The sequence below is a fragment of the Polypterus senegalus genome, chromosome 15 (genome assembly GCF_016835505.1).
Source record: "Polypterus senegalus isolate Bchr_013 chromosome 15, ASM1683550v1, whole genome shotgun sequence".
Taxonomy (NCBI): domain Eukaryota; kingdom Metazoa; phylum Chordata; class Cladistia; order Polypteriformes; family Polypteridae; genus Polypterus; species Polypterus senegalus.
This window is the reverse complement of record NC_053168.1, coordinates 123,177,769-123,196,306: the sequence shown is the minus strand read 5'-3', so window position 1 is coordinate 123,196,306 and position 18,538 is coordinate 123,177,769. Positions and strand designations below refer to the sequence as shown.

The 18,538-nt window shown below is 41.6% G+C and overlaps 1 protein-coding gene across 1 annotated transcript; it reads left to right on the top strand.

The window, feature by feature from the left end:
- Positions 1–293: 293 nt before the first annotated feature.
- Positions 294–16,724, top strand: fam8a1b (family with sequence similarity 8 member A1b). Its single transcript, XM_039736267.1, has 5 exons — positions 294–938; positions 6,327–6,447; positions 6,855–6,978; positions 7,462–7,601; positions 11,373–16,724. The coding sequence occupies exons 1-5, from the start codon at positions 467–469 to the stop codon at positions 11,515–11,517; spliced, it is 1,002 nt and encodes a 333-aa protein (XP_039592201.1). The 5' UTR covers positions 294–466; the 3' UTR covers positions 11,518–16,724.
- Positions 16,725–18,538: the final 1,814 nt, after the last annotated feature.

Sequence of the window (18,538 nt, the reverse complement as noted above, 5' to 3'; positions counted from 1 at the left end):
ACGGACGTTCGAATGATCGACGCCTTTTCTAGCTGCATCGAGCTAAATTAAATTAAATTACCGGTGTTTATTATTATTAATATTGATTAATTCACCAATGCAAGGATACCATTTGACATGCAGTCTGAAGTCGACTTTGATTGACAGCTCATCCCGCCCCTAACGTCCTCGGTCTGCGGCATATCTACTTCAGTGAATACCGCGAAAGTTCCACCTCCACCAATAACAAGCTGACGCAAGTGAGCCTCAAGGCCGTGCGTCATGACGTATGGGCTGTACTATCCAGGCTGGGGGGGCGGTGCTTATTACTTGAATAAATGTGCTAAATTCTTGTTTACTTTTACTTACATTTATTTTCGGTGACTTAATGGCGATGTCTTAATAGATGGCAAATTAAAAATACTGAAAAATAAGACATGTTAGTGTTGGTGGAATTTTAAAGAACCCGCTCCGGAGCTTCCTGTTTATGTGGCGTCGTGTCAAAGTGATAAGCATGGCGGACGCGGTGGACGGTTTAGAAAAAGCCAGTGCCGTTCCTCCGATGGACAACAGTAAACTGAGAGCTTCTGCACCGAGAGAGGGGCAGTCTTCGGAATGGAAGAGCTCTGAGCGGAAGGCCTCGGAATACTGCGCCAAAGTGCAGGAATGGATGTGGCAGTGTTACTGGCAGCAACTCCAGTGGCACAGCTGGGCGGCTTTCGCCTTCACTTCGCCACCGCATCTCTGTTATAACTCGCAGACGTCGAACCAGGCCACGCAGGCGTCGGGATGGCAGGGGAGCACGGGGTTGACCGACCCACGAAACTGGCCCAATAGCACAAACCCCGTTCTCTTCCCCGGACAGGCGCCAGTGGGTACCCCAGGACAGGGAACTCCTTCAACGGCTCCAGCTTCTGCTCGACCTGCAGGGCAACAGCATGGAAATGCGCCTCAAGCAGGTAAGGGGGTCGAGTCACTGGTAGGGACCGATGAGGATTATCTCTCTTATCATAGTGTCTCTCATGTCCATTGATCAAATCGGCACAGTCGGGTAATATGGACGGAGGGGGAGTTAATCGCCGAGGAGACAAAATCCTGCATGCTTTTCCAATGTTTACGGGGGTTTTCATACCTGGGTACTCCGCCTTTTCTCCTACATGTTCAAAGGTGCTGCTTATATTTTGATTTGTGGTTTCATCAATGGGTGTTAGTGGACCCTGCAGATGACTGGCTGCTGTGCCCCTGCCCCGAGTACTCCTGCTTTGCGTTCAGTGCTGCCCAGCGGGTTTGAGAATGTTTGTCATGAATCAGCATACGCACTATAAGTTACTTTAGCAGGGTCAGACTATATATATATAACTTTACACAATCTAAGGAGTGTGAAATAGTACAGATATTTTCGTGTAATATGAGTGGAGTTATAGTGTTTATTGAGCACCCAGAAAATCAGTTAGCTCGAGATTTACAGTTACGTTTCTTGGCTGCTTGATGACTTCTTTGAAAGTTGCTGCAGAATTCTAAAATAAGCTTGTGTGTTAATTGTTGACCCATCTACAGAATACTTAAATGTAGTTTATGAGGAATTTATGAAGGTTCTTTCATTTTTACCTTTGCCCCCACTGGGATAGGCCCTTTCCCTCAGCCCATGTGCAGCAGAAAATATGACCTGAAAATTGATAAATGTTGCGTAGCTGACTAGTTTCACATGGCATGTTTGAATCAGCATTGCATAAAATTGCGTGGTACAAAGATATTATTACATCACTTCTGCGGTTGTGATAAGCACCTAATTACACTCTGGTCTCTGGAGAATGACTGAAGCAAGTTTGGAATGAGTGTACTTTTTACAGTAGTGTTTGTGGGGAGTTAGTGCTTTTGCATTTTGCTTTTAATTGCAGTATGTTGTCCACTGTTTGATTTACTTTACTGTTTGATACTCCATATTGGGTTTTATTGTTTAATGCATTTGATAGGCTGATCTTGAGATTCAAGTGCCGCACTCATTTAAATGTATCTGTTTTCATTTTTTGGCATCTCTGGATTTTTTTATTTTTTTATTTACATGCTGTACCTGTCATTCAGAGTTCATCTCAGTACAGATTAAGATTGATAATACTAATACTACATTTTATTTGCGTAGCACCCTTCTCATGCTCAGAGCACTTTGTGAAATGTTACAATTAACATCCATCCATCCATGATCCAACCCGCTATATCCTGACTACAAGGTAACAGGGATCTGCTGGAGCCAATCCCAGCCAACACAGGGCACAAGACGGGAAACAAACCCTGGGCAGTGCGCCAGCCCACCGCAGGGCACACACACCAGGGACGATTTAGAATTGCCAAAGCGCCTAACCTGCATGTCTTTGGACTGAGGGAGGAAACCCACGCAGACACTGGGAGAACATGCAAACTCCACACAGGGAGGACCCGGAAAGCAAACCCAGGTCTCCTGACTGTGAGGCGGCAGCAGCGCTACCCACTGCACCACCGTGCCGCCCCAAAAATTAACATTATGAATAATAATGCAATGTTTGGAACACAGACACATTTTTTTCCCTTGACTTAGCCCTCTGCTCCACAGTATAAAACTACAAATTGGACCGTTCAGGTACAGGGGTGGTTATGTTAGTAATGGGGGATTGTGATTTTCTTAATCCCATTTATACTCGGTTGGGTCCTTCCATAATGGTGGAAACAAGTATGTGATTGATGAATAGTTAGAGAGCATGACAACAATGTAAACTACATGAAAAGGCAAGCCCAATGAGCAAAAGATTATGTAGACAGCATTTTTCACCGCCATAATCCAAACGAGAAATTAAAAAAAGAAAAGAAGAAGAAAAAAAAAAACCAACTTTTCATCCCACAGTTAGATTTGCAGACATTTGTAGGAGCTGTGCTAAGGTGTACAGAGGCTGTTGTGGAGGCTTCTGATGGCCCTGTTAAGTCTGTGTGTATGGGTCTTTCTGTTATTTCATCAGTTACACACATACTACGTAGTGTACAGGGCAGGTGGGTATGGCAGTATTTTAGCATCCTAACAACTGTCATTCCGATTGTTGAGTTTCTGATGCAATTTCTCCAAATTTAGAATACGTGCATTTATGTGTCATTGGAAATGGCACGAGTAGTAAGGCTTCAAGTATGAATTTTGACTACTTATTTTTACTTGTTCCTAAGAAACTGATAATCAAAAGGGTAAGAAGAACTTTCCGATTAAAGGTGATGACAACATGTGTTTAAAAAATGAAGAAGAGAAAAAAATTCTGGGGATGTTCTTATACATATAAGCGGAAGTCGTGATGTGTGACACATTTGTTCTCTGAACTCCTCTAATCGAGGAGTCCAAAAGCAACCATTTGTCTTTGATGATGATGTTGTAATGGACAAGGATCTAGAAGTAGCTTGTTTTCTTGTTTTTCTTTCTCTTCATTTATGTAATACTATACTATGCATCAGGCAGCAGCACAGTGTTTTTAAAAAAAAAAAAAAAAAAAAATCTAATTTATTCTTAGAAATAATCCAGTAAATTAGAGGACTTGAAGCCCAGCTAAGCAAAGAGTAGTTTGTGTATTAATTAATGAGACAGAGTCTAGAGCGGTGATTCCCAATTTGATTTTTTTTAGGGAGGCAATTGAGAATTTAGGTACGTTGAACAATTTATAAAATGAAAACCCAGAAATTCACTGTTAAAAATGATAGAAAAATTATTTTTAATTTTTTACAGAGACATTTAGATATTTATATACTCAGCAAAAAAAGAAATGTCCTCTGACTTTCAACTGTTTTTACTTTCAGTAAACTTAATGTGTAAATATTTGTATGAACACTAAAAGAGTCAACACCATAAGACATAAACTAAAAATGTTTCACAATGTGTCCCTGAATGAAGGGAGGCTCAAAATCAAAAGTCACCAGTCAGTATGTGGTGTGGCCACCAGCTGCTTGAAGTACTGCAGTGCATCTCCTCCTCATGGACTGGACCAGATTTGTCAGTTCTTGCTGTGAGATGTTACCCCACTCTTCCACCAAGGCACCTGCAAGTTCCTGGACATTTCTGGGGGGAATGGCCCTAGCCCTCACCCTGTGATCCAACAGGTCCCAGACGTGCTCAATTCCTTCGACGATAAACACGAATCCGTCCATCACCCCTGGTGAGACAAAACCGTGACTCATCAGTGAAGAGCACTTTTTGCCACTCCTGTCTGGTCCAGCGAAGGTGGGTTTGTGCCCATAGGCGGCGTTGTTGCTGGTGATGTCTGGTAAGGACCTGCCTTACAACAGGCCTACAAGCCCTCAGTCCAGCCTTTCTCAGCCTATTGCGGACAGTCTGAGCACTGATGGAGGGATTGTGTGTTCCTGGTGTGACTCGGGCAGTTGTTGTGGCCATCCTGTACCTGTCACGCAGGTGTGATATTTGGATGTACTGATCCTGTGCAGGTGTTGTTACACGTGGTCTTCCACTGCGAGGATGATCAGCTGTCCTTCCTGTCTCCCTGTAGCGCTGTCTTAGGCGTCTCACAGTGCGGACATGGCAATTTATTGCCCTCACCACATCAGCAGTCCTCATGCCTCCCTGCAGCATGCCTAATGCACGTTCACGCAGATGAGCAGGGACCCTGGGCATCTTTCACAGTCGGTAGACAAGTCTCTTTAGTGTCCTGCGTTTTTAGAACTGTGACCTTAAATGCCTACTTTCTGTAAGCTGTTAAGGTCTTAGCGACCATTCCACATAATTGATTATGGTTAATTGAACATGCATGGAAAACATTGTTTAAACCCTTCACAATGAAGATCTGTAAAGTTATTTGGATTTTTAAAACATTATTGTTGAAATACACAGTCCTGAAAAAGGGACGTTTCCTTTTTTTGCTGAGTATATAAACATTGAAGGGATGGTGAAGAACCCTTTAATTTATGATTTTATAACTGGCTTGGATTTTTCTACTTAGAAATCGTTTTTACCATTTAAATACATTGATTCCTCCTCGATCACGGGGGTTGCGTTTCTGAATCCCCCACGAAAGGTGAAAATCTGCAAAGTAAATCCCTATGTTTATATGGTTATTTTTGTATAACATTTCCTGCACAGTTATACAGCATAAACCCTTTATATTCTCTTAGATATTAAGATTCATTGAAATTATGTATGTAAACACACTATTTATATACTACGCACAAACACACGTATCGTATTTCATTGAGTTTTATTTAATACGTAATACAGTTTTAAACACATTGTAATAGTACATATTTTAACAAAAATAATTGAATATTTACTGTATATACAGTAATGCACTCGTTTTACTTACTTACCCAGTTATATTAAATATATTAAGCAAGAGCAGATCGTTTTGGAGACATAACGAAGGGCTTGACTACGCACAAAGATAAACACAAAAGAGCATGAAAGTTAACTCTTTACACAGCAAAACACGTTGATGCTGAATGAGCGAGACGAGATGCTGGCTAACGCAAAGCGGAATCGAATGCTGCTGTCCGTCGCTGAGCCAATCAGCACCCAGGAACTTAACCGCATGCTCTGATTGGTTAGCTTCTCAGCCATCCGCCAATGGCGTACCTTGTGTGAAATCAACTGGGCAAACCAACTGAGGAAGCATGCACCAGAAATAAAGACACATTGTCTGCAGAAATCCGTGAACCAGTGAAAAATCTGCGATAGATATTTAGATATGCTTACATGTAAAATCCACAATCGAGTGAAGCCGTGAAAGTCGAAACGTGATGTAGCGAGGGATTACTGTAATATGAATTGTAACAACGATTATAACATTTTGCAATATAACAAAAATATAAAATGATCAAAAATATTACAGAAAAAGCTGTCATTAAAATTTTTATATTTATGAATATCACGTCTCTTATATGTTTTCAAAACAGTATTTGCTGTATTTTCATATTACTACTTATATATTTTTAAAATAATTTCTTAGTGATTTCTTTGTCAGTACTTCAACCATCCTTTCCCTCTTTTGTTTCCATGTTCTTTGGAAGCTTGTTTAGACCAAATTACTGACATTATGGGCTTCCTCCACGTGAGTAGGAGTTCACTTTTTGAATAGGTAAGAATAAGGCATATGTTACAGTGGGGGACATCATGATTTTAGAGAGGCCTAGGTGGGGCATGGCCAAAAAAAGGTTGGGAATCACTGCACACATGTCAGTGTTTTGATTTTTCCATCCTCTGTTGCCTGCTGTCCTTTACCACTCGCAGCATATTTGTGTTTTCCAAATTTGTTTTGCTTGTTGTTAATTCCAAGCTTGGAATGGATCTTGCATATGGAAATGAAATGAAACTCCGTTTAATATTTGTGTTGCAGGTCGCGAGTATACCATTCCTTCTCCACTGCATCGGTTCATAGCTGAGATGGTTGACTTCTTCATCCTTTTCTTTATAAAGGCAGCAATTGTTTTAAGCATAATGCACTTCAGTGGAATGAAGTAAGTCTCTGAAAACATTACTTATGTAAGACCTTTTGCTGACGTCTTACAAAGAAACTGTAATGAGCCGGTATTAAGAACATGTGCTAAAGTTATGTTTTGGTTTGTTTCAAGATTTTACAGAATTATTTTTGTGCCATAGTAGTACAGTCATTTCATGATGTCAACAAGTACATATGAAAATTTTGTAACGTCTTTATTTTAATAGCTGTTTAGCCACAGAAATGGCTTATTGTTCGTGTTTGTCTGTATTACTAATACTTGCTTGTGTTTGATTAAAAACTACGCAGTGCGGAGAGCTTTCCATTGGAATCTCTTTGTCCCGCAGATTTGGATACTTGATTTTTTTTTTTTTTTTGGTCTTGCCTACTTTTTACTTTTATATAATTTTTATTGATCTATTTCAGGGATGTCTCCAAGTTTGCTATGCATTACATTGTAGAAGATATTGATGAAGACACCTCCATGGAGGAGCTGCAGAAAATGATGATCGTCGCCCTGATCTATAGAGTGCTTGTTTGTTTCTATGAGGTGAATATCAAACAAAGAACGATCGTTTTGTCTCTCGGAACATGCATACGTGTATTGAATACGCCAGCTAACAGCGGTGTCAATTGCAGTCATTCTAATTCTAACCCTTTCTCATCAAAAGTATAAATCATGTGTGAAATGTAATGTTTTGTTTATACAAAATTATCCTTCTTGGGGCATTAAGGCAGAATGTGGTGCTTTTTTTTTTTTTTTTAACTCAATTTTAATTTCTTCAATTTTATGAGTTCAGTTTTACAATGTTTATTCCTAATAGAGTGCTTTCATTCTTAAACCCCTAATTAATTGGTTGTTGCTTTTTTTTTATTGGTATCATTCACAGCTGTAGCTGTTCATAATTAGTAGAGCATCTGAAACTATGATAAATTACAGAACAAAATAAGCTGATAAACGTTTGAATATATTCTATACTTGTGTGCCTCATTAAGGTGTATTTGTTTGCTTGTTTTGTTTTTGTTTAAACAGATAATTTGCATTTGGGGTGCAGGTGGAGCGACTCCTGGCAAATTTTTGCTTGGACTTCGAGTGGTCACATGTGACACCTCTGTGCTTGTGCGGCCGAACAGGGTGCTGGTCATCCCAGCGTCAAATGTCAGCATGTCTGCGTAAGTATTGATCAAACGTGGATACAGCAGGTAGCTCCTACATAACAGATATTGACCTGTTTGCACTTCAGTGCAGTGATTTGCAGGAAGTTAACTTCCGGTGTTTGATGTCTTTTCAAATATCTCCTATTTTTGCCCTTGACCTTTTGAATTGGTATAATCGGCAGCTGCTATGAGTCTTCCAGTGTTAGACTTCATGTTTTACTTATATTGCTTATCGCGGAAGTTACGTTCCAGACCCATCAGCGATAGGTGAAAATCCACAATATAGAAAGACCATATAAATAAATATTTTTTTATAGTTTAAACCTTAAAATACCCCTCCCTCATGCTTTTAAACACATGTAAACTTATTAAAACACACGTTGTAAACACATACAATGGAACCTCGGGTCACGAACGTCTCTGAACACGTACAAATCGGGTTACGACCAAAAAAGTCAGCCAAACTTTTGCATGTGTACATGACCACACACTTGGGTGACGAACAAGCCAGTTTCCCTTCCGGTTCGTACGCGCCGATGATTTCCACACGTGTTCAGTCTCTCCCTGAGCATTCGCTGTGAACTCTGTGCTCTATTTCGTTTCCCTTCCGGCTCGTACGCACCATTGATTTAAGCACGTGTTCTGCCCCCCCCCGTGTACGGTACATTGTTCTCGGTCAGACATGCATCGCGCAAAGGGACTTTACCTCAATACTGTAATCTTCTCTCCACCCAGTTCCTCCTCACTTCCTTCATGCCAGAACTCGGCTCATGCAAGGTTAGTTTTCTTGGTGGTTTATGGTTAGTTTTTGTATAAATTACGGATTTTTCAAATGATCATTTTTTTTCCCTGCACTTAAAACTCATTAAAAGAAGTGTTTACAGCAAATGGTTCGTAAGGCTATAGAGTGAACTCTTGCAATGTTAGTTTTCTCTGTTCAAGGTTTTCTCAGTGTTATGCAATGTGTTTACATTTAGTTTACAATTACACTGTGCATTCTATGGTATAATATAACTATTTTTGTGCTTAAAAATATATATTTGCATACAGTTCGTACGGTCCGGAATGGATTCATTGTATTTACATACAATCCAATGGGGGAAATTACTTTGGGTCACGACCAAATCGGGTTGCGACCAGAGTTTTGGAACGAATTACGGTCGTGACCCGAGGTTCCATTGTATAATATGTGGATGTCGGGCTAAGGATATGTGTAACATAATAATGTGGCGTACCGTCAATTCATTCACGCCGTAATGGCGAGCAACGGCCACGTAATGCTTTCCTTCCCGAAGCATATCCAGGTCTTTTACCTTCTCCTGAATGGTCAAGGTTTTCTTCGGACGCTTAGGCTCCCTACTACTAGAAGGCTTAGAAGATGCAGGGCACTTGGGAGCCATCGTAGGGCTTAAAACAAAATGAAAAGTTCACAAAAATTTTGCTCACAACAATCGGACCACAAGCAAGGTACGCGATACGTTTCGACACTGTGTCTCTTCATCTGTGTCATTAGCACCATGTCACTGTTTGCTGCGCTCAGGTCTTTCGTAGTGAGAAGTGAGGTGCATGAATGTGCCATCTAGTGGCTGGGGTTGAGCATGAGCAGAGTGGAATGGCCCATACACACACAGATAAATAACCTTTTAACTTTTTTTTTATGTATTTATCTACGCACTAGTATTCTAGTAGCTTTCATGGCTAGCAGCATTCCAGGAGCGCCACAGCAGAGCAATTCAGGAGGAACTTGTTACGTAGATGAATGACAAGCAATTTCAGTGATTTGTTCTTTGGAATGCTGAGTGGATTCTGGGAATTGCACCTTAATATTTTCTCCAGTGTTCTGATATGCAAGTTTTCTACAGATTACCAGAAACAAATAATGAATGAACAATAAATATGATTATAAAACATTATGGGGCACAGGGCTCCAAAGAAAAATTTAAAAATATAAAAACTTACCAAATATGTCCTCTTTGAGAAGCGATAAAAGCAAATCAGCCGTCCACTTTTTTGGTGCATGTTTGTGACAACAAAAGGGATCTGGAAAAGGAAAAAAAAAAATTCTATATTCCCGATACAAATATTTTTCAAGGTAAGGATACCTTTGTGCGAGTTCTCCAATAAATATGGAAGTAAACCAAGCCAAGCATGTGGCACAGTTTACTGTGATTTGTCTTTTGAGGGAACCCTTTGGGACGGGTGAAAGATTACTGCGGAAGAAGACATGGTTGAACCTCACAATATTGACATTTTTATGTTCAAAAATGAAATGTATAAGCAGATTTACAATGTGTGTGTGTATAATCGCAACATGTAGATCAGTACTGACCAACGGACTTGGCTTGAAAAATCGACACATTTGGTTTTATTTGCTTTGTGCCCAGTTCCCTATAGGGTTCAGTGTACAACCCCGGTACTGGCTGTTTGTTTTTATTTTTTTTATTTTTAGAAAACCATTTTGGGTGGCAAATGCATATATATACCATGTTTGTGAACAAATAACTTTGACCTGAAAAGTACCAAACATATCCTTTTAATTTTGTAATTTTCAAGCTCTGTGTTTAAATTCTTTTAAACTGAAAAGACAAGAAGCGTGTGTTCCTTTTTCCAGTGACATAATAAGTGGGTCACTACTCTGTTAGGGCGGCACGGTGGTAGCGCTGCTGCCTCACAGTAAGGAGACCTGGATTAACTTCCCGGGTCCTCCTTGTGTGGAGTCGGCATGTTCTCCCCATGTCTGTGTGGGTTTCCTCCCACAGTCAGGAGACATGCAGGTTAGATGCATTGGCGATCCTAAACTGCCCCTAATGTGTGGGTGTGGGTGTGTGTGTGTGTGTTCCTGCCTTGTGCCCTGTGCTGGCTGGGATTGGCTCCAGCAGACCCCGTGACCCTGTGTTAGGATATAGTGGGTTGGAAAGTGACTGACTGAATACTCTGTTAACAAAATTGATAGAAGTCATTATGTACAGAGTGGATGTGAAAAATAAATGGAAATTTCAAAGAAACCTGTGATCTCTGAGAATTTGAGGGCTTGCTGCATTGATCTGAATTGTGAGCTGCTTGTTCAGTTTCAAGAAATTGGTATGCTAGAATATTCAGATGGTGTATCAGCCCGTTAAACGTACAAGTAAATGTATAATGATGGGCATATTGGTGATGCTAGAAGAATATTTAAGAGTTCTGTTTTTATTGTGGAACTGCAGCAGAACTCTTAAGGGCTTAACCAGGGATTCTTCCAACTGGGAGACCTGGGTTCGCTTTCTGGGTCCTCCCATGCGTGGAGTTTGCATGTTCTCCCCGTGTCTGCGTGGGTTTCCTCCCACAGTCCAAAGACATGCAGGTTATGTGCATTGGTCATTCTAAATTGTCCCTAGTGTGTGTGGGTGTGTGTCCTGCGGTGGGTTGGCACCCTGCCCTGGATTGGTTCCTGCCTTGTGCCCTGTGTTGGCTGGGATTGGCTCCAGCAGACCCCCGTGACCCTGTGTTCAGATTCAGCTAGGTTGGAAAAAGGATGGATGGATGGATGGAAATAGCAGGTGGAAGGAAAAGTGGGTTTGTGTCTCTTAAGCTGCCATGGCCGTGAGCAACAACCACATTTATTTATATAGCACATTTTCATACAAATGATGGAGCTCAAAGAGCAGGCCTGGGTTCCTCTTTGCTTTTTACCTCTCATAACATTTAAGCCATTTGTTGCTAGGTGTTTTTATTTATTCAAGTGTAATTTTGGATATATACAAAGGATATTTTACCTTTTTTCTTTTTTTTCTTCCCCCCATTTTCCAGGTCCACGGTCCGTGCGCTGAACAAAAACTTCTCCATTGCCTTCTTTTTCCCTGCATTCATCACACTGCTGTTTTTCCAGCACAACCGGACCGTATATGACATTGTCGCAGGGACAATTGTGGTGAAACGAAATGGAGCAAGATGAGCAGCCAAAGAGCCCGAGCATTTGTAAGGTTTCATGTCCTGTGGAAGCGTCTACGTTTTTTGCAACAAGAGCAGAAGCTTTGTGTAAAGCGGCACAAAAGGAGAAGGCATGAGCGAGGCAGAAGGAATGTTGGGGAGGAGATACTGAGGTCAAAAAGTAAGGGGAAGGTCCAAGTGGTTCAGACACACAACATGCCAGACAACGGATATAATCACAGTCAAAAAGTTTTAAAAAAACAAACAAATACAGACGAGGAACCATCGAAATCAAATCCAAACCTTTTGTTGCCTTTGCGGTGCCCGTGTGTAACGTATAGGAATGGGCAGAAGAAGGAGATGAGCTACTTTTATATACAAATATCCAAAGTTGTGCTCTATTTAAAACAAAAGGCATTCTTAATTACTACATTTTTTTTTAAATAATGCAGGACATGAGCTTTGTGTAGTTCTTTCTGCAATTTTTGTGGAGAAGGAGAGGAATCTTAATGGTACATGATGGTATTATATAAAACGGTGTGTCTGCACCTTAAAAATTTAGAGGACACTACAGGCCAAAAATGTTCTGACATTTTGCTTAATGCTTTAAAAGGACTGAATGCACATTTACAGAACTCGGCCCCCAATCCCATGTTTCCTGCTAATCTGTTATCCCTGCCAGTGTTTTAATTGATAGGGAAAAAAAGAAAAACACACAAATACAAGAAACGTATTTTTATACGGCACTCTGTAGAACTCCTGGCACAGAAGGTGCGCCGGAGGAGATTTCGATTTTTGCTTTTGCTTTGCTCTGCTCATGTCACTAAAGGGGTGTTGTAATGGAATTCTTTGCTACTCCACCCAATATTAACAAATCTATTTTTTAATAATATGAACATTTTGTTTCTGATTACTATGGAGAAAAAAACAATCAAGGTAACTTAATGTAAGTATGCATGTCGGAAGAATGTGAAACACTTTAACTGCAGCTTGATTAGGTAAGGCGGTCTTCCAGTTGTTCGCCATATTCTTTTTTTTTTTTTTTTAAACCTGAATAATGAATGTTGGGGAAGTTTTTGCATTTGCTTTTTAATTTAGGCTGGTTATTCTAAGCTGATCGAGAAGTGTACATAGACAAAAATGGAACGATGGCATAAAATGGTCCTTTAAAAATGGAACTGGGTGTTTTTTGGTGGGACGTTACACTCCTGCTCAGTAAATAAAAGTCCATCATATCCGATCTTATTCAGCAACGCGGCGTTGTGACCCGTTTACAGATTTGGACACGTTTGTACAGCGTTTTGCAGTTTCCTTCCAAGTTTAGTAATAAATTGGGTTTGCCGACACCGATGTAAACACTAACTTGTAAAGTTGATACGCTGCAGTCGTGGTGCGGCATGTCTTACATTGGACGGTGACGATTTTGCTTCCTGGATACTTTAGGATGTGTCGTATGGATCACAAAATGACCTTTTGAAAATTTTCTGCCACACACCATTTTATTACAATGGCCTGTTTTTGTGATTTCCTCTCCAATTATAAGTGTAGTACATCAGTGCTGCTCCAGTTGTAGTGGCACTGCAGCTCAGATATCACAAGTCCTGCGAATGGGACATTCGTGCTAAGGATTAAAGAAGGACACACCAACCACGTATCGACCTTCCTCTTCATGTAAAACTGGAGAACTAAGAAGGTGAAGGATTTGCGATACCCGAGGCAGCTGTTTCCACAAATTACTGATGTCGATAGTAGAGGCAGCGTTTCTTTTTTTTCTTGGTTGTTGGTCCACGAACCAGACACATTAGTAAAGACGAGCGGTTCAAAGACCTGCTAGCATAGTTGGCGGAAATCAAATGGAAGACATTCAAAGGACGTTGTTGAGAATCTTCGTGGTGACTCCAGAGCACCAAGCTCCATCGAGCTGGTTCCCAGCAGGCTTCAAGCTTACAAAACGAACAAGTTCAACATGTCCGTAAAGACTATTCACACTGGGACGGCTTCTCTGCTATCCTTGGCGCAGTCAGTGAGGAGCAGGACCTGGCAGTGGATGGAGAAGCCGTATCGGGTCAAGTGGAGTCCATCCGTTGTTGGGCACTTAAACGAGACGCCAGTAGAGGCCGAGTACAAACCAGAAGTAGCAGCAAAACATCGTTCACCCAATTGAACTAATGGAGTGTGTCGACGTCCCTAACCGATTAAACACGCTAGGTTCTATAAAAGTTCATTTCATGTTTCTCCCCTTTCCTTGGTGCCACAGTCAATTTGTTTATCACTTCCCTCAAGAAAATGCTTGCTGTCCCGTGTGTTTACACGATTTTTCTCAAGAGCAAGTTTGTTGCAATGGAATTAATTTCCGAACGTTTTATAAACCAAGCGGGTCATTAATCCGTGTTTTTTTTTTGTGTAGTACCTCCCATTTCTTCTGTTTTAGTGTCTTTTCGCTGTTTTGCATGAGGCGACATTCTTGTCACAAACGCACCACGGTGGCAGTTGCTTCTGCCCGCAAGTCCAACTTTCCTGGTGCATCTTGCATTTGAAACGACCGCTCGGAGGATTCGCTTTTTGTCTTTCATTACGACGCACTCCATCGGTGACAGAATTTGTCGTTTTTCTTTTTTTGTGTGTGCCCTACTTCCGTTTGGAATTTGGAGTTGTTCAGGTTCGAACTTCTTGCCGACTCGCTCCAGAGCCCTCCGTAAAGTCTGCTTCTTGTTTCATATGAATTGACAAATAATGAAAACTAAAAGGTGGCCCCCGTCAAATGTGCCCGAATCGTTTTGTCCTCGCGTGAGCGGGTCACTCACTGCCTTTTAGTTAGGATGTTCTTATTCACTGAGCAGAAGTCGTCTGAATGTGCGACATTTCAAGATGTAGCCGGGCCTCTTGTGCGCCACGAGTTCAGAAATGTAACGCGTGTAGAAAACGAGTTTACAGTTTACAGTCTGACCATTCGGATTACTGAACTAGCTGGCTGGGGAGCTCTGCTAATACTAAGGCTTCTCATGCGGAAAGATAACTTGGGCTGTAAAATGACAAAGTGCTGCACTTCTCTGACAAATGTTTACTGGGCTGGGGTGGGCTGCTTGAGTCCTTAGGGGTTTGGTCGTTATCATTGGCTAGCTAATTGATGGCTTTTAAGTTGTTTTTCTATAATTACATTTCCTTTTCAGCCAATTCTACACCCGCAGTGGCCGTCCTGGTGAGTTTTCATGTTAATCAGTGTTTTACGACATGAGAAGAGTCGGTTGCGTTTTGATGATGATGATGACGACACTTATTTAAATGTAAAGATGAATGATATTTTAAAAAAGACAGTTTACCGTGCTGCCCTTAAATTAAGAAATCCAAGTTCTAGACTCAATGTTGCAGTTTGTTTCTGCAGAAATGTGCGTTTTTGGCTTTTTATACAGTGGATTCAGAAAGTATTGAGACCTCGTCACTTCACCAGGCTGTAGATTTTATTTTAAATTGATAACATTGCTAGTAGCCATTAATGACAAAGTGAAAACAGTTTTCACAGAAAGGTTTGCAAGTTTATGAAAAAAATCAAAAACCGAACCCCCTCATTCATGCGAGTATCCAGACCCTTAATTCAGGCACTTTGTAAAATCCCCTCGCGCAGCCAATTCCTCCGTGGGTGGGTCTCTAGAGGCTGTGCGCGCCTGGATTTGGGCGGGTCCTCTCCGTCTCCATTAGGTAAAATGGGAAGCGCCTGTAAAGTGCCATCTTCAGGTGTTCCCACACCTGTCCTACGGGGCTTATGGGGGGCACTCCAGGACCCTCGGAAGGCTTGACCCAGTGCCACTCCTGCGTTGTCATGCTCAAAGGTGCACACGCTGAAGTGGGTTTTCTACAAAGACCCCCTCAGTTTTGACCAGTCTCCGTGTCCCTACACCGCCTCACCATAGGGGTGGGATCAGGTAGGTGATGAGCGGGGCCGCGTCCTCCCCAGAAGTAGCACTTGGAGTTCTGCCCAAAGAGCTCCTCAGACCAGAGCTGCTTTATCCAAGCAGGACTTTGCCTTTCTACCCAAACTCCTCATTTAATGAATGGTGGTCTTCCCATCTCACAAGAGCACTTAGTGTGACCATGGGGGTTCTTGGTCACCTCCCTTACAAAGGTCCTGCTGCCAAACACAATGGCCAACTCGTGGGACTCTGATGGTTCCAAACTTTTTTTCCCCTTTCACAATTGGTGAGGCAGCTGTGCTCCTGGGCCCACTCAAAGCTTCACAAGTGGTTTTTGTCTCCTTGCCCTCATCAGTTTGGTCCTGGAGGTCTCATGGTTTGGTTTTTGTGCTGACGTGCACGTGTGCCTTTTCAAACGATGTCAACTCGGTTTGTCCCAAATGCACTCCGGTCTCAGTGAGAATCAAATCTAAGCACAATTTGGAGTCTGAACACGTGGATGAAGGAGAGATTTCAGTTTCTGACTCTTAATAAATCTGAAAACCTTTCAGCACATATCTTCACCTTGTCGTTATAGGTTGGCGAGCGCGGATTGATGGACGGAAAAGACAAATGTATCCATTTGCAATGAAATCTCCAATAGCTTGTGTGGAGATGGAAGGGGTCCGAGTACTTCCTCAGCCCACTCTGGCCAGGCATACTTGAATTGAATTATGGAGTTACTGTCAGGTACATTCTGCCCAATTAAGTGAAATCAAACAAGCTACCATTGAGGTCCCCTAGGTCTGATTTTGCCCAAATTCTGATTTATACCAACTTTTGTGTTCATTCACTTCTAACCTTCACTGTTGAACGACCGTATGGAAGTAGAAAGATGGTTTGTCAAGCTGCTCCGCTCAAAGCCTCGTCACAAGGCCTTATTACTCCACCGTTGAGGAGAGGCAGACTTACTGCAGTCAGAGACATTTCAAACGTGTTATTATTAGTTCAGGTGGGATTGAAGGGGGGCACGGCCTCTTCAGCCCCTGTATATGCGACACTCCCTTTCACATTATCCCATCAGTTATGTGAGGTACAGTACTTGAGGGCGGACAGTTTTTCCGGTCCTAGCAGCTGCCCCTTAAAACCATCTTTCTACTTTAATGAATATTTGGGGTGGTTATGGTTGGTGGCCACCCGGTGCCCGAGTCTGCATGCGCTTGCAGCTTTATGTTAAAAGGAGTCGAAACTGTGTGACATCTCGAGGAAGACATGCCTAGCAGTATTACTGTCTCACACAGAACATAATCTGGTATCTTAATAAATTAAATATTGTAAACCTTGACTGATGTACTTTTGTTTTCTTTTTTTGTTGTTGTTTGCTATCACCCCTGAAGATGAGCTGGGGTTGGCGAGGAGGTGGGCTGGTGCAGTGAGTGGCAAACTACAAGTCTCTGACAAACCACACTCACTAAGGCAGGGCCAAGACCCCAGGGCAGGGCAGCGGACCCCCCTACCAAATCCAGGTGAGCCGACTTGGCCTTAACCTCAAGTATCTCTCAGACGGGGAGAGTTCTGGGTAAAAAAAGAGAACCGTTAAGGGCGAGTGTCTTGTTGGTTAAGTTGTTACAGTCTGATAAGGCAATAAAGCTGAACAACGCTTGTGCCATCTAGTGGATAAGAGAGCAGGCTGCAGCAACTTAAGGAACATTTACAGTATTTACAGTTAGGTCCATAAATATTTGGACAGAGGCAGCTTTTTTCTCATTTTGGTTCTGTACATCACCACAATAATTTTTAAATGAAACAACTCAGATGACGTTGAAGTGCAGACTTTCAGCTTTAATTCAGTGGGTTGAACAAAACGATTGCATAAAAATGTGAGGCAACTAAAGTATTTTTTAACACAATCCCTTTATTTCAGGGGCTCAAAAGTAATTGGACAATTGACTCAAAGGCTATTTCATGGGCAGTTGTGGTCAAGTCCGTCGTTATGTCTTATCAGTTAAGCAGATAAAAGGCCTGGAGTTGATTTGAGGTGTGGTGCTTGCATGTGGAAGATTTTGCTGTGAACAGACAACATGTGGTCAAAGGAGCTCTCCATGCAGGTGAAAGAAGCCATCCTTAAGCTGTGAAAACAGAAAGAACCTATTCGAGAAATTGCTACAATATTACGAGTGGCAAAATCTACAGTTTGGTACATCCTGAGAAAGAAAGCAAGCAGTGGTGAACTCAGCAACGCAAAAAGACCTGGGGCCTCATGTATAACACCATGCGTAGAATTCGCACTATAACATGACGTAAGCACAAAAGCCGAAATGTGCTTATGCACAGAAAAATCCAGATGCAGGAATCTATGCGTACTCCAACTTCCACGTTCTTACACTCCATAAATCCCGATCAGTGTGAAAAGTAACGCTCGTGCACGCGCTTTATGTAACGCCCCAACTCCTCCCAGAATTACGCCTCTTTGAATATGCAAATGAATATAAATCGCCCTTAAGCTCAGCCTTCTGTGAAAAGACAATGGGAAAAGCATGGGGGAAAATATAAGAATTTCAGTGAATACCAAGTGGAGGCAAAAGAAAAATATACTATTTGTTGGTTTAAACTGTGGTATAATCAGCAAAAGGAAACTGGTCGCCTGACATAGTCGCACAGTGCCCAAAATAAAAAAAGTTGTCACATATCAAAGTCGCTGTGAAAAGGTGAGTTGTAGCCCACTGTCTTGAGTGTCACATGAAAGCTTATTAGGGTGCAGAGGAAAAAAGGCACACAGTGGGGAAAAGCACGAAATGTCAACTTCAGTCTCAAAATTTCCACTTTAATCATGTAGTTCATTTTGTCATTAAAGTAGATCATCATAAACTTCACCTTAAAATCATTTAATTTATTAGTTTCTCAAATCCCAACGTAACTAAAGTAACACGTTAAATGCTTTGTTTTGTATTTGATCTTCTATGTGCTCTATGTGTGTGAATCACTACGTGCTTCTGGGACACAGAATCCATTGCATTCGTGATATTACAGCTCTCTGAATAATTAAAATACTGAGATGTATACGTGATATCTTTTTCATGATGATAGGAATGAAAGCATTTTATTAAACATGGGAACACGGTGGCACAGTGATTGTGTGTGATCTTCGATGAAATTATT

What these genes read in the sequence shown, in the direction of transcription:
- fam8a1b (XM_039736267.1), top strand. Translation starts at nt 467, where the DNA reads ATGTGGCGTCGTGTCAAAGTGATAAGCATGGCGGACGCGGTGGACGGT. An exon ending in TGGAAATGCGCCTCAAGCAG is followed by an intron (nt 939 to 6,326) that starts GTAAGGGGGTCG and finishes TTTGTGTTGCAG; the next exon opens with GTCGCGAGTATACCATTCCT. An exon ending in TCAAATGTCAGCATGTCTGC is followed by an intron (nt 7,602 to 11,372) that starts GTAAGTATTGAT and finishes CCCATTTTCCAG; the next exon opens with GTCCACGGTCCGTGCGCTGA.